Source organism: Balaenoptera musculus, chromosome 4 (genome assembly GCF_009873245.2).
Source record: "Balaenoptera musculus isolate JJ_BM4_2016_0621 chromosome 4, mBalMus1.pri.v3, whole genome shotgun sequence".
NCBI lineage: Eukaryota > Metazoa > Chordata > Mammalia > Artiodactyla > Balaenopteridae > Balaenoptera > Balaenoptera musculus.
The window spans coordinates 68,926,412-68,940,736 of NC_045788.1; the positions used below are offsets into that span (position 1 = coordinate 68,926,412).

The 14,325-nt window shown below is 43.3% G+C and overlaps 1 protein-coding gene across 4 annotated transcripts in view; it reads right to left on the minus strand.

The window, feature by feature from the left end:
• The window catches only part of FGF12 (fibroblast growth factor 12), a 547,790-nt gene that overhangs the window by 244,176 nt on the left and 289,289 nt on the right, over positions 1-14,325 (minus strand). The window contains exon 1 of one of the 4 annotated variants that reach the window (XM_036851667.1): positions 4,150-4,348. The exons of the other annotated variants lie outside the window; for them this stretch is intronic. Within the exon in view, the coding sequence (XP_036707562.1) occupies positions 4,150-4,348 (199 nt within the window). Of the gene's footprint in view, positions 1-4,149; positions 4,349-14,325 lie in introns of those variants that run through there. 4 annotated transcript variants of the gene reach the window in all.

The following is a 14,325-nucleotide window of genomic DNA, read 5'->3' on the forward strand; positions in this document are numbered from 1 at the left end:
GGTTTGAGGGAAGGAATTAAATTGTATAGAAAAATAATAAAATCACAAAATCACTTAAAATACATAGATTTAGGCTTATCTAACTACTCTGTACTTTCCAGAGAGGCTCTCATTTGAAAACTCAAAGAGTGATACGAATGATCTCCAAGGTTCCTGGCTGCTCCAACATTCAAAGATTCTATAAACACCTTTCCCTTCCCAACGGTGAATGCTATCCATTACCTGCAGCAACTCCTGAGTCAAAACATAAATAATTCTGGAGTCAATCATTTGTACAGATGTTTCTATTCAAAAGTAAAACAAATATTGGAAATGAATAAGCCATGTAATTCACGTGGATGTGCTAATAGTTTAGATATGACAAATTAAGTGGTATCAACATTTAAGCAAATATTCCAGCAGGTCTGGCTCATACAGGTATTTCACATATAAATAATTACTCAGGTAGTAATGATGACCATAGGAATGCTCCTTTCTTTATTAGAAAGTCCACAAACAGAAATGTTCTAAAGGCTTTTTTATGGTTCAGTGCCTTCAGCCAACGTGCCAGTTCAAGGTCTCCAACATTTCATTTCCAAAGAGCTAAAGCCCACACAGTGCCTAAGGGGCTAACTATTCCTGCACTGTCTGTATGTCTTCACTGTTGGATTTACTTTTATAATGCAGGCTGCTATAGGATGGTCACTTTATTTTTTTTTAATTTATTTTATTCAAGTAGAGTTGATTTACAATGTTGTGTTAATTTCTGCTGTACAGCAAAGTGATTCAGTTATACACATATTATACATTTTTTCATATTCTTTTCCATTGTTCAGTATCACAGGATATTGAATATAGTTCCCTGTGCTATACAGTAGGACCTTGCTGTTTATCCATCCTATTTATAATAGTTTGCATAGGATGTTCATTTTAGAACCCCAATTGCCTATGTCTCCTTCTACCCGTTACCTCCTCTATGAGACCGTATTCCTGTTCTAATTACAAAATAATAATGATAACAATCCTTAATGGTAAAAATAAATAATGCACAAAATTATTTCCATTCTTTGACAGAGGACACCCAGTTCATCATACTACTTTTTTCTGTGTTGTGTTGTGAAGTGCACAGGCAAGAAGAATCAACTGGATCAAGTTCTAGCCCCAATCTTTCCACAATCTAGCTGTACAATCTTGTATAAACCACCAACTTGCTATGGCTCAAGGATTTCATATCTTAGGAAGGATTTTGCTACACAATCCCAGTGTAAGCCATCACTGTGCTCCAGGGAGGGCACTCACAAAGCATCTGAGGTGCCCTGTGGTCCTGGAACTGTGCGATGGGAGGTCTTGCCCTGTCAATTCTCACATTTTCATAATGCAATATCATGATTTTGAAATCTGAGACCTTTACTGTGTAATTTCAGTATTCCCTCTGTGTTTATGAGGTTTCAACATGATATGCATCAGAACTTGGTGAGCTAAGACAAGGATTAAGAGACACTCAATGTGTCAGCCCTGAAATCAGAAATACAACCGTGGCCTTTCCCATCCAATACCTGGCTTAGCTTCACTGTTTCAGGCTCTCTCCCCTGGCAAGTCTGGTCCATGGAACTTGTGTCTCGACAGAAATTCAGAGTGGAAATTCTTTATCAGGACAAGTTATTCCACTTTACCATTTGTGACTCAGTTTGTAGTTCACAGAATATGGCTTAGAAGGGCTAGTGAGTTCAAGGATAACTCAAATATTAAGTGAACATAACATCAAAGCGCTTGTAAAACAGATTTGCTCAGATAGTTTTTCCTTTTGGTGTTTAGCAACTTCCTCCCAATCCAGCTAAAGAATCTTCTCTGGAATTGAGATGTGGAAGGTGCTATATCTCTCTATATAGGCTCATCCCATACTACGTGAATCATAGTCACTGACAGCAAATCAACAGATTAATTGTTTGGCTTTGTTAGTAACAGTAACAGGACACTATCATCTTCCCCAAAAGCTCTGCTGCACCCTACGCTCCCATTCTTCTAAGCTAAGTTTCATAACAAACTGAAGTCCACAGTGGACAGAAACATGTGTGCTGCCTTTGCACTGGGCATGTCTTAACAGGTCCTGTCATCTCTCTGCCAGATTATTACTGTGACACTTAAGCTAAAGGAATACACCAGTCATGATCCTCTTTGCCAAAATGTACACTAAGTAGATGAAAAAGAGGGAAAGATTAAATGAACATTGAAAAAAACAATAAACTCAGCAATTCCCTCAAAGTCTCTATTTTCTAATAAAGATGCTAAGGAAAAGGTCACAGGAAGCAATTTTCTTATGCAAAATTAAGCCACGCAAATCACTCATCTCCAAATCAACTTCAACAAAGATCAGTCGAGTTTATCTTATCCATTCACAAAAACAATCTACCTATCATCTTGATGACCTTGTTTGTAACTGAGGAGGCTGAGTAGGGTCTATTCACAAACATTATTATCCCAACTAGAGTGCAAGAATATAATTCAGAGACTGAGATATAAGAGTCACAAGGAACTCAGAGCCTTGAAGTCCCTTGCAGACCACATAAGCCCTGAGAGAAAATGGCCCCCATATGATCCTTGCACAACAATACAACGGATTTGACTTCCCCCTAATATGAATTATTTACTGTGCAGAGATAACTCTAGTATTTTGCATACATCTTCCCTGTATAAAATGAACAGGCCATATTAATTGAATATAAAATAATAGGCTTTACTAGCTCCTGCCTTCAGATCATAATTATTTTTGTTTACTCCTGAAATTTACTATTTCATCAACATCACGGAATAAGAAAATGAGACCACTAGGGAGTGAATAACGTCATGAAAACTCAATGGAAAAATGAGATGAGACGGCTTTTTCATAAGGCTTAATCCCAAATTTCTAAACTAATTCTGAGCCCCACTTGTCCAGACTTTCCAAGTGTTTTCTTCACCCAGTGACCCTAGCCCATATGCTTCATTCCTGGAACCCAGGAGAACATGACAGTCAGAGTTGCAAAGATGCTAACCTAAACTAGTCAACTGATCACAGAGCAAGCTTTCTCTCCAGACAGTATTTCCTTTCAGTTGTCCACAGTAAGGGTAGATCATCTGCAGATTGCAAATGACCCTGTGGGCCACACCCAGAGGATCAATAAAGTCTGATGGAAGCACAGACCTTGGAAATTCTGCTTTCATTCTCTCAAGGTAGCCTGGCTTAAAATGGGAATAATCACTCTGAAATTTTGAGGTATCCAATTTCCCTTTGTAAACAGAGACACATCAAAGAACAACCATTTGAATTTAGGGCCAAAGAAGAGAATCAGCTTCAGAAAGGCCAGGCCTAGAAGATCTCTGATAAGTCTAAAGTTTTCTTTACACTCCCTGTGACCAAATTGCAGATACTATGTTGTTCCCGTAATGTCCCAAAAGTAAGTGTGAGTGTGCAAAGGATGGGAGTAATAGGACAGAAAAGTTAATGAGCAGAGCCATTGGAAACAATGAGAGTAATGGGAGGAAGAGAATAGGAAAAGGAGGTCTGTGTAAAAGGAAGTGAAAGGGCATGGGTAAAAATGGGGAGGTGAGAAATTGATCAGAATGTGAGAAAGACTGGACATGATGTGTTGCTAGAGAAAGATTTAGAAAAAGACAGTAAATTTAAGTTCATCTGGTGTCTACTAAGTGTCTGTTATGTGTTAAGAATTGTGCTAAGTGTTATGAGAGATATAGGGAGGAAGGTTTATTTATATTTAGGTCCTCAGTAGGCAGATTAAACACTGGATGGATGGATGGATGGATGGATGGATGGATGGATGGATGGATGGACGGATGAAGGGATAGATGAGAAAGAGAGAGAGAGGGAGAATGAGGTGGTCACTGCCCTCAAGGACTCTACAAGCTCTATGGGACCAGGAGCATCTATATATGTAACTCTCACCCTAGTCAAACCGTGGTTTCATCAAGGTATAAAGTGTTTTCCTGAATATGGGACAAGACGCTGTTAACTAACAGAGGGCGACTGAAAGATGTCTGAAAATTTTTGGAGAACGGGGGCCAGAATGGAAGAGGGGGATCCTGGTTCTCTTCCATGGATGCCCCCAGGTGCTTTTCAGAAGGGGAGGGGGGGTGTCAGCCTCTAGGGAGCCCACCGTCTGTACCTCTACTGACCTGGTCTCCGCCTCACTGGCCTCTTGCGGCCGCTGCAGAAGCGCACTTTGCTGAATACCCCGAGGACGTGCCTCTCGCACAGGGAGCGCCCGTCTTTGCTGGGGCTGGAACGGCGCTTGGAGGCCGACACCCGGTCGCTGTTGGACTCCCTCGCCTGTCGCTTCTGCCGGATCAAGGAGCTGGCTATCGCTGCAGCCATAGCTGCTCAGCGCGGGCCCCAGGCCCCGGGTTCCACTGCGCCCTCGGGATCACGCTCCGCCGGGGCGAGGGCAGGACCTCGGCGGCCTGGAGGGACAGGGCAGGCGCGGGGAGGCAGTGCTAATATTTGAGAAGGCCGCAGTACCGAAAACCCGGCGCCCACAACGTTTAGTCAGAGTCTGGGCAGTGGCGACAAAATGTGTGAAAATCCAGATGTAAACTTCCCCAACCGCTGGCGGCGGGGGCGGGGCCGTCCCAGGCCTTCCTGTTAACTAGACTCTTGCACCCCAAACTTGCACCCCAAGGCGATCCGCGTCCAAGGGGCAGTGGGGAGTTTGGTCACACTGCGTTCGGAGTACCAAGTGGAAAGGGAAGAAGGATGTCCAAAACAACAAGCCGTGCCTCTGTTGGAGAGGCGCAAGCGTTGTAAGGTGTCCAAAGTATATCTACACATACATACATATAAAACCCGTTTACAAAGCAGTCTGGACCGAGGCGGGTAGCGTGCCCCCGGTAGAAAATACTAAAAAGTGAATAAAACGTTCCTTTAGAAAACAAGCCACCAACCGCAAGAGAGGAGAGGAAGGCAGCAATTTAACTCCCTGCGGCCCGCAGTTCTGGAGATTAGGAGGTCCGTCCCGGCTGGGTGAGGTCTACGGAATGCATCGCACCGGCTGCGGTTCTCCCGGGGCCCGCCGCCCGAGTTCTGGAATTCCGAGAGGCGCGAAGTGGGAGCGATTAGCCGGAGTCGGGGTAGGGGCGCCAGGCGGGGGCAGCTGTTTCCAGCTGCGGCCAGCGCGACTCCCCGCCAGCAGCGCTGCAAGGAGAGCGGGAGGCGCGGGAGGCGAGGGAGGGGGGAGGGAAGGAGGGACGGGGAAAGAGGAAGGAAGGGAGGGAGGGAGATCCTCGAGGGCCAGGCACCCCTCCGGGAGAAACCCGCGAGAGGCGAGCGCCGCGGATACGCGGGGTCCCAAGAGCAGGTGCTCTTTCTCTTTCCTCTTTCTTTCTGGCACAAGACGGGCACAGTTGGTGATTATTTAGGGAATCCTAAATCTGGAATGACTCAGTAGTTTAAATAAGCCCCCTCAAAAGGCAGCGATGCCGAAGGTCTCCTCTCCAGCTCGGCGCCCACACGCCTTTAACTGGAGCTCCCCGCCATGGTCCTCCAGGGGCCGCCGCACCGAGCCGCTCTCCGCACAGGCTCAGAGGGAGCGAGGGAAGGAGGGGGCGCCCTAGCGAGCTCGGGATCAGGTCATCGCCGCGCTGCCCAGGGCTCCCAGGCTTGCGCGGCCCGGCAGTCGGCGGCTCACAGGCATCAGATCAGATGGGGATTACCCGCCGGACGCGAGGCCGATCACTCAGTCCCGCGCGGCCCATCCCGGCCGAGGAAGGAAGGGACCCGCGCGCTGCGAACAGCCGCGCGGCGGCTCGGGTGGGGCGGGGGCTGGCTGCGGGCGACGTCTGCTCGAGGCGGCTGCGGCTCCGCTTCGGAGCTGCCCACCATGGTCTGGCGCCCGGGGCGCAAGAGGGGCCCCCTAGGCCGCCGGGTCTGGGGGGCGGGAGGCGGCCGAGTGTACCACTGGGGCCCTCGGGGCCCGACGCAGACTCTGGGGCCGGGGCCCGGAAGCAGGTGCGGGCTGCCGCCAACTCGGCCAACTTGCTGCGCGGGTGGCAGCTCGGAGCCGCGGGCTAGCGGGGTGCCCCCCGCCGCCTCCTCCCCAGGCCCCAGAGGGGGTGCTCAGGGCTGAGTCCCATTCGGGGGCTGAGGCTCCAGGCGCGCCGAGCCGCACCGGCTCCTGGACGCCACCGCCGCCGCCTAGCCGGCTCGCTGGGTTGGAGCGCTAGCTCCCCAGGAAACTCCAGGCAGGGACGACCGCCACCGAGACGGAGGGTGGGACGAAGCGTGGGCGGCCGCCGGTGTACCTTTGGCACTGCTCGCCCACCCGCTGAAAGCTTGGGAGCGCCCAGGTGGGGCCAGCCTGGGGGCCAGGCTCCCGGAGCGCAAGGAAGCGCAGAGAGCTCGGGTCCTCCTCCCCTCCCTCGCGCCCTCTGTTCCCAGACTCTTCCCCCTCCCTCCCGTCACCCCTCTCCCCCTTCTCCGTCTTCTGCCGTTCCCCTTTTCTCCTCTCTACGCAATCCTACGTGATTGAGGTTTGTATGAGAAATTCTCAGAGGCAGAACGAAGGAACTGCAGCTTCGGTCGGCTCTGTACCGTCCCTCCCCCAGGAGAAAACACTACCGGCCCGTTAAAGGATCCCGGGTACACAGAGAGGGGCTAGGGGTGAGGCGCCGACAAAGCAGTCTGCCGTCTCGCCAGTAAGCTGAAGCACAAAGAATTCTCTTTTTAGAAAGGAAGGCAGCGGACACTGGAGAAAGTAACAATGGCCTGTTGGGTCCACCTTCAGCACATTTTGGAACAGGAAAAAGTGTCTCCATATTTGAGGAACCCAGATCTCTGGTTTCTATCAGGAAACGTGCAAAACAGGCTCAATCCTTAAAATGAGGAACCAGGTGAGCACCCTGCACTGAGGGGAGGATGGAGGTGGAGTGAGAGGGTGACTGTGGGCAAGGGCAGTCAACAACCAGCTGCGGAGGGCAATCGGGTCTCCAGGAGTGCTTGTGATGACAGCTGGATGCAACAGAAAACTCAGCGGAGAAGATAATGTCACCCAAGTTAAAATGCAGCATGAAAAAATTTGGAAACATAAAGGAGTAGTCATGCTAAGGCCTGGAAGTGGCTATTAGTCATACTTAGTATCTCTCTTCAATCAGTCTTCAAATATCCCTAGTCCCTCCCCTTAACAGACATTTCGCTAAGCATCAAGGGTAGCGCCAAAAGATTTAATGGATGATTTCCAAGCAGAAACACGTATGTTGGAAATACCCTAAGAGTGGGCAAGGAACATGAAGGCCCTGGCAGCTACTGAGAATGGATGTGGGCTGTGGAGAGGGCCCAGGAATTCTCTAGATGTGGGCACAAACCTGTGGGCCTAGTAGAAGGAGAAGAATTGAGGCCTGTGAGGCTGTTTAGAGCAAGCACTGTGTTAAACGGCCCCACCACGTCTGGGGGCCTGGACCTTGCATGCTGCAGCTGGACATAACACAGGCAGACAGGTTTATGAGGCTACAGCTGGGAGGAGGATTAAATAGGCAAGGCGCCCTGAGAGGGGGGAATCCCAGCTGTCAATGGGGAGCACCACATCCCCTGCAGCTGTTCAGTGTGCCTGAATAAGGGCAGTAAACTTGGGATTCTAACAGTACATAACAAAAAGATACACACACACACACACACACACGCACACAGGCGACCACACACAGACCTCTTCTCCAAAAGTGAAGCCAGCCAAATACATTTTCAAAACCGCATCTGGATGTGGTAAGGGACATTACTGAAAATCAGTTGTTATCACTGTCAATGATACGGGAAATGTTCTGGGAACATCTGGGAAATGTTCACATTTCATAGATAAAATTACGTGTTTTCCTTCCTTGGCTACCACGAGGCTTGTCTTATTCTTGAGGAAGGCAGGTACAAATAGTACTGGCTGGCTTTGGGGGCTCCTTGCCTCTTGCAGTTCAACACCCAAAAAGAAAAAGGTCAGCTAAGGTGAGGAATCCAGAGAAATGGGCGACAGAGGGGTGTATAGTGAGGTCTTGAGAAAATCACTGCTAAACTCTGAGTCTTTTTCTTATCCTCAAGATGGGAATAATCATTCCCATCTACCTCACAGAACTGAATATGTATGTGCAAGCATTCTGAAAAGTGGAAAATGCCAAATGAGTAAAAGAGATGATGACAGTGTTTATTTTTTTAAGAAAATGCATGATATTCTTCTGAGATGCTTTTTTTAAATGTAGATTCCTGATGGTTTCTCAGAACGTGAAAACAGAAATCTCTGTGAGTAGAGCCCAGGAATTCTGAGTTTTTGACAAGTTCTTCAGGTGTCAAAGTTTGAGAGATATATAGAATAGATACATTTTAGATAACACATAATCCTAGAAGGGAGAAATAGACTCTCAAAAATTTAACACACTTTACTAGAACTACCGTCTGTGCCCGCCCCCACCCCACAAAAAAAAAAGGGCCTGGAAAGAGAATGTGTGTTCTCTAATCTTTGAGTGTGTTAATTTTTTTTTTCCTGTAGGTTTATGAGACATGAAAGATGTTTTGATGCAGAAGGTAGCCAGTGCAGCAGCACAGGATAGAAGAGGGTGATGGGGGAAGAGATGAAAAAGCAGGTAACAGTTGCTGTTTGAAGTTTTCTTTGTCTTGACATGACAGCATCGTTAGGCATTTAAGGAACAAAATGAAAACAATAAATGCTAGCTTTCTGAAAGTGACATTCCATGTCTTTAGATCGCTACTAAGAGAATGTGGTGTTTTCAATTCAGTTAGACAACAAAAACTTTACTTCTTCCCTTGCACTCCTGTGGCTATTGTCAGGGTGCTTTTTAGCTGTTGAGCCCTTTAACTCATCATCAGCATCATTTACTTCAGTTCTCCAGTGAGAAGAAGAGGTAAATACAGGGAAATCTGAGAAGTTAGGTCCTATTTACATGGCTGTTGAGATCAGAAGCAATACCCTCGTTAATTTTTTTATATTCAGAAATTCAGGGACTTCCCTGGCGGTCTAGTGGTTAAGACTTCGCCTTCCAATGCAGGGGGTGCGGGTTTGATCCCTGGTCAGGGAGCTAAGATCTCACATGTCTCGCAGCCAAAAAATAAAACAGAGGCAATATTGTAATAAATTCAATAAAGACTTTAAAATATGGTCCACATCGAAAAAAGAAAAAAAAAAAAAGAAATTCATTAGTTTCCTACCTGGGCCACTAATTCTCATAAGTTTTCCTTCATGGTTACTAGGACATTTCCAATATCTTTGCATTTGGGGTTCAGGAATGAGATTACATCAACCTACTGATGATTTAATTAAAATAATCAGGTCATTTTGAAGGGCAATATCTCAGGGATAACAATACCTTGACTTTTTTGCTCTATTTTTGAACAACTTGAGAATTTCCATTTACAATTCTAAAGACAGCATAGGTGGAAGCAGTTGAATTACTTGGAGAAAGTTGCCAGATACACATTGAAAGGATAATTATATTTATATTTCTGACCTCCCTTCAAACAAATAAAACATGGTCTTAATCATCTCCATATTTTTAAGTCATCTCTGTATTCTAAAGGGAAAAAATACAGAATGTTGAATAGTTTTTCCCTTATTTATAGGCCAAGTCTTTCAACTCCTAAACCAAACTATTAGGACCACTGCAGTCATTCACTTGAAACCTTGAATTGGGCACAGATTGCATCCAAGGCCCTGTTTCAGTTACCAAGGGAAACTCTTTACACCTCTACATTCTCCCTGCCCTCAACAAGCTTATAGTTCATCTCATCATGATCTTATTTGGCTCCTGTCTTAATCACCCACTCGCTGTATGCTACCGGACAAGTTATTCAATCTCCAAACCACATCTGTAAAATACATCAGTGATAATGACACGAGCAGTACCTATCTAACTGAGCTGCTGCAAGGCTCAAAGAAGATGTGACCATAATGTAAAGTATTAGAATGAGCACGCTGTCATTAAAATATCCATTTAAATCAAGTCCCTCCTATAAAATCCAGACTTCCCAAAACAGGAAAACATAGCTTGTGATTCATACACACCATCATTCACTCCTGGACATAATGTATTTAACAAAGGCTGGAAATCTACTTGAAATGAATGATTAACCTTGACATTGTAATGGCAAACAAAATTTTCATTAGCAGAATAGTGTCAATGTCCTTGTCTGTTGGGAACACAAAGGAGCCAAAAAGAAAAAGTGTCTCCATATTTGAGGAACCCAGATCTCTGGCTTCTATCAGGAAACGTGCAAAACAGGCTCAATCCTTAAAATGAGGAACCAGGTGAGCACCCTGCACAGAGGGGAGGATGGAGGTGGAGTGAGAGGGTGACTGTGGGCAAGGGCAGTCAACAACCAGCTGCGGAGGGCAATCATCTCTTCTCATATATCATCCTGCTCTGAGATCAGGCCCCTGACTCAAACCTTGGTGAATATGAGCTCACCAGCCTCTGACACCGCAAGCTTGACGGGCAGAAGAAGACCTTTTCTCCATGAATATTATCCCATACAATGGCTTTACTTCCATTTCCTTTTCTCTTTCAGATTGTCAGTTAAAACAGGTTGACAACAGCAACATAAACAATTACTTTCTAATAATTTGTGAATTCCTTTATGGTGCTTTATTCAACAGTTCAAAATTGAATTACTACATGTTATATGTTTGTCTGGTTTTGGTCATCTCTCAAAATAAGAAAGACAGTATATTTAATTCTTCTTTATGACACAGATTAAGGGTAGTATCCTTATTGCCCAAGTAGAGAAATTATCAATGTTTTGGAGGATGTCTGTTTTAATAAGAAACATAAGCTATAAATAATGTGAGCCAGGGCTAAGCTCCCTGCAGGGTTCTAACTGCATTGCAATTATTGACACACTGAATCCTTATAGCAACCCTATGAGGTATGGTCTGTCATTATCCTCATTTTATAAATGAAGAAACTGGGGCACAGAGAGGTTACATTGCTTAGTCAGTCACCCAGTTAAGAATTGGTAGAGTTCAAGTGTAACTAATTTATTTCCAGAGCTCCTCTTTTATCCTCTATGCTGTATGTCAATAAAAACATGATATCATGAATAATTATATTGATGTAATACAATTTAAAGTAAGAGTGTAATTATCATTTGCATTGATATAGTCTTTTACTGTTTAGAAATCATTTTCACATGTATTATCGCACTGAGTTTCTTAACAACCTTGTGAGGAAAATTAAGGAGATAATAATAACTCAATTTTACAGATAAATTGAGACTCCAGTAAGTGATGTAATCTCCCAGGGTCACACAAGAGATGACTGAAGATACATGAGTTTAATCCAGGTCTTCTGACCTCAATGTCTCTCATGTCCCAATTAAGGTCACATAAAGAAAAAATGGGAATGTTATGTGTCCTTTCATTCACTGACCTCTAGTGCTCCCCTAGGAGGGTTTCACATCTTATAAATGACCTTGAAGAGATCCTTCAATGTTGGAAAGAACCAGGGGACTCAAGTGTTTCAAATCTCCTCCCTCTGCAGCTTTTACATCTCTCTGGGCCAGGGAACTAAGATAGTGGTTTTCTCACCCTTGGCATAAGAGGGTATTCTTTGGTTCTGAGGTTGTGGCCTCCAAATACTTTCCTCCTTAATTCAGTAATTTAAGTTGAGCTTCATGAGAAAACTACAGGGACACTAAATCAAAACAGAAATTAGACAAATCCGTTAAGAGGATAAAGTTACACTTTTTCCATTCCTATTCCTAAAAAAATGTACATTGGTTTGGCTTAAAACACATGTTTGGCACTTGGTTATTTTCCTTCCTAGCTGGATTGAGGATATTAAAAAACTGCCCCAAGTGATTCTCCATCATTTTAGCCCTTTTCTAATTTCCAGTGTCACCGATTCAGTGATACCCCTTCCTTCTAGATGAGTAATGTAGCTTGAAGATCCTCGTAAGAATGTAAAACCCATAAGGAGAGGAAGATTGTCTGTTTTATTTACTTTCCTATCTCCAGTGCCTAAAATATCACTTAGTATATAGCAGATGCTCAATAAATACTTAAATGAATTAATTAATGAATTCATCCATCCATCTTTTTAAGTTTAAAATGAAACATTTATTCTTATATCAAGAAACAAACTCAAACAAACAAACAAACTCAAAACTAATTCAAGGGTAGCCTCCACATTTCCAACTTGATCATTTTGCTTCATCAATACTCCCAAAAATCTGCCTAAATTCAATCCATCTATTAAAATTGGATAGCCTGAGAGGGTACATGGTACCTAGATTTCTGCCCTGACCAACCTCCACCCCTATATTTAGGTGTAGAGTTTCAGTTCTGATCTTTCCCTCTCTTCTCTCAATTTCTCTCTCTCTCCCTCTCTCTCTCTCTCTCTCTCTGTCTCTCTTTCTCTCTCACACACACACACACACACTCACATTCAGAGAAGAAAAGGAATATAATAATGAAAAAAGAGAGCACAGACATCAGATAAAATGAGTAGTCAATTTTTAAAGTCTCAGAATATGATCAAAATGACCTTAAAATCGTTTGATAATCCTAACATTCATGCTGTCACCCATCTGTACTGAGCTGCTTTCTCCATGGACCTAGTTGCTCCATTTCTAATTTTAGATTCCAAATTTTCAGGGGATGGATCTTGTTGAAATAGCAGTCTTTTACAGCACCCAGCACATGACTGACACTCAAATTATATTATTAAAATTGTCATAAATTCACATTTTGTCCTCTGTGTGCACATAGCACTGGGCTCTACGAAAATAACAAGTAGTGAAAGACCTCACTGATCCTATTTGATATTTAATAAGATTTTATTGGAAATAACTGAAATATACAATCTGGTTAGAGAAAACTGTCAGGGGATCAAATGGGAGTTTGGACAAGGTGACCAGTAAGGTCCTTTCTAGTCCTAACTTTTTAGAATTCTCTAAAAATAAAATATAAAGTAGAAAGAATATGTGATTTAGAATAATCTTTCTTTGCATAATGTTACTTTGTGTGAGCCTAAGTTTATTTGCCTGTAAAATGACCTAGATTACTTAAAATAATATATTGAAAAGATAACACTGGTTTTTGAAACAAGGAACAGTATGCACGAGTGAATGAATAAATGAATGAATGGATGGGTAGATGAGTAGATGGATGTATGAAAAGTAGCATCATTCATCTACAAACCTCTAAATTCACATTGTTAGGCTAAACAAAATATCTCAAAACAAAAAATAAAAATATTTGGCAAGCTTCCTTTTGGAATGCTGTGGAGACAAGAAAATGTTCAAAAATTCCAGAGTAGTAAATGAAAGCACTCAGTAAAGTTCTAAGTTATTCACTTAACAATCATTTTCACATAAAGTTATACTCCCCTGTGCTTAATTTTGCCCACTAATACAGCATATGCAACATGAAATCAAGAGGATACTGGTGTAGATGGTTGTGTGTTTACCCAGTCAAAGCCAAGATAGATAGATAGATAGTTGTAAATAAGCATTTCAGTGCTCAGATATCTAGAAAGGAACAAGATGATTGCATAAGCATATTTATTTAAACAGCATTTGGAGCAAGATGGAGAAATAATATTTTTGTAATGTTTTGGACAAGATATTAGTTTTTAAACATGCAGTATTAGCTAGATGGGATCTCATGAGGTCATAATCCCATTCTAGACAACGTATACATATTGTCATCACTAGAAACCATAGAAAAGAAACCTCTTTAAACGTAAGCTAGAAAATTGTCTCTAGTTGGTTGAGTATGCTAAGAATACAGCAATGGAGAAGAGGGCCATTCCTTTCTCTTCATTTTGACAGTTCTTCCTCTCATCCCAAAAAAGGAAAAAGACAAGGAAATAGCCATAGCTGGCTTTTAAAAGATAAGTAACCAGAGCATTTATTATTTTCTGAGGACAAAAGCCAGGGAAAGAATGTTGACTTTATGTTAAAAATAAGTGGATTTTATTATAAAAAAGATTCTAAATATGATCTATATATAAGAGTAGAAATAGAATTTGGGAGTGAGAATCATGACTTACATTTTTTGTTCCTGTGAGGATCTAGTACATCACTTTGACTATAGTAGATGCTCTGTAAATGTGTGTTGATTTAATTTTGACTTGAAAGTAATACATGCTCAGGATGAGTAAGAACAGTCTCAAGTTTTACCTTAAGCAAAACCTTAGGCATACTTTTATTAATAGTAGTATCACCTTTAGTCTCTGGTAGCATCAGTTAAGTAGTGGCTATGAAAAAAAAGAAAGAAACAAATGTCTGATATAGAGGAAAACACATGGTCTTAATCTGGGAATGTGTTTTCCCTTATCCCCTTTGGGCATCTAGCACAGATGTTG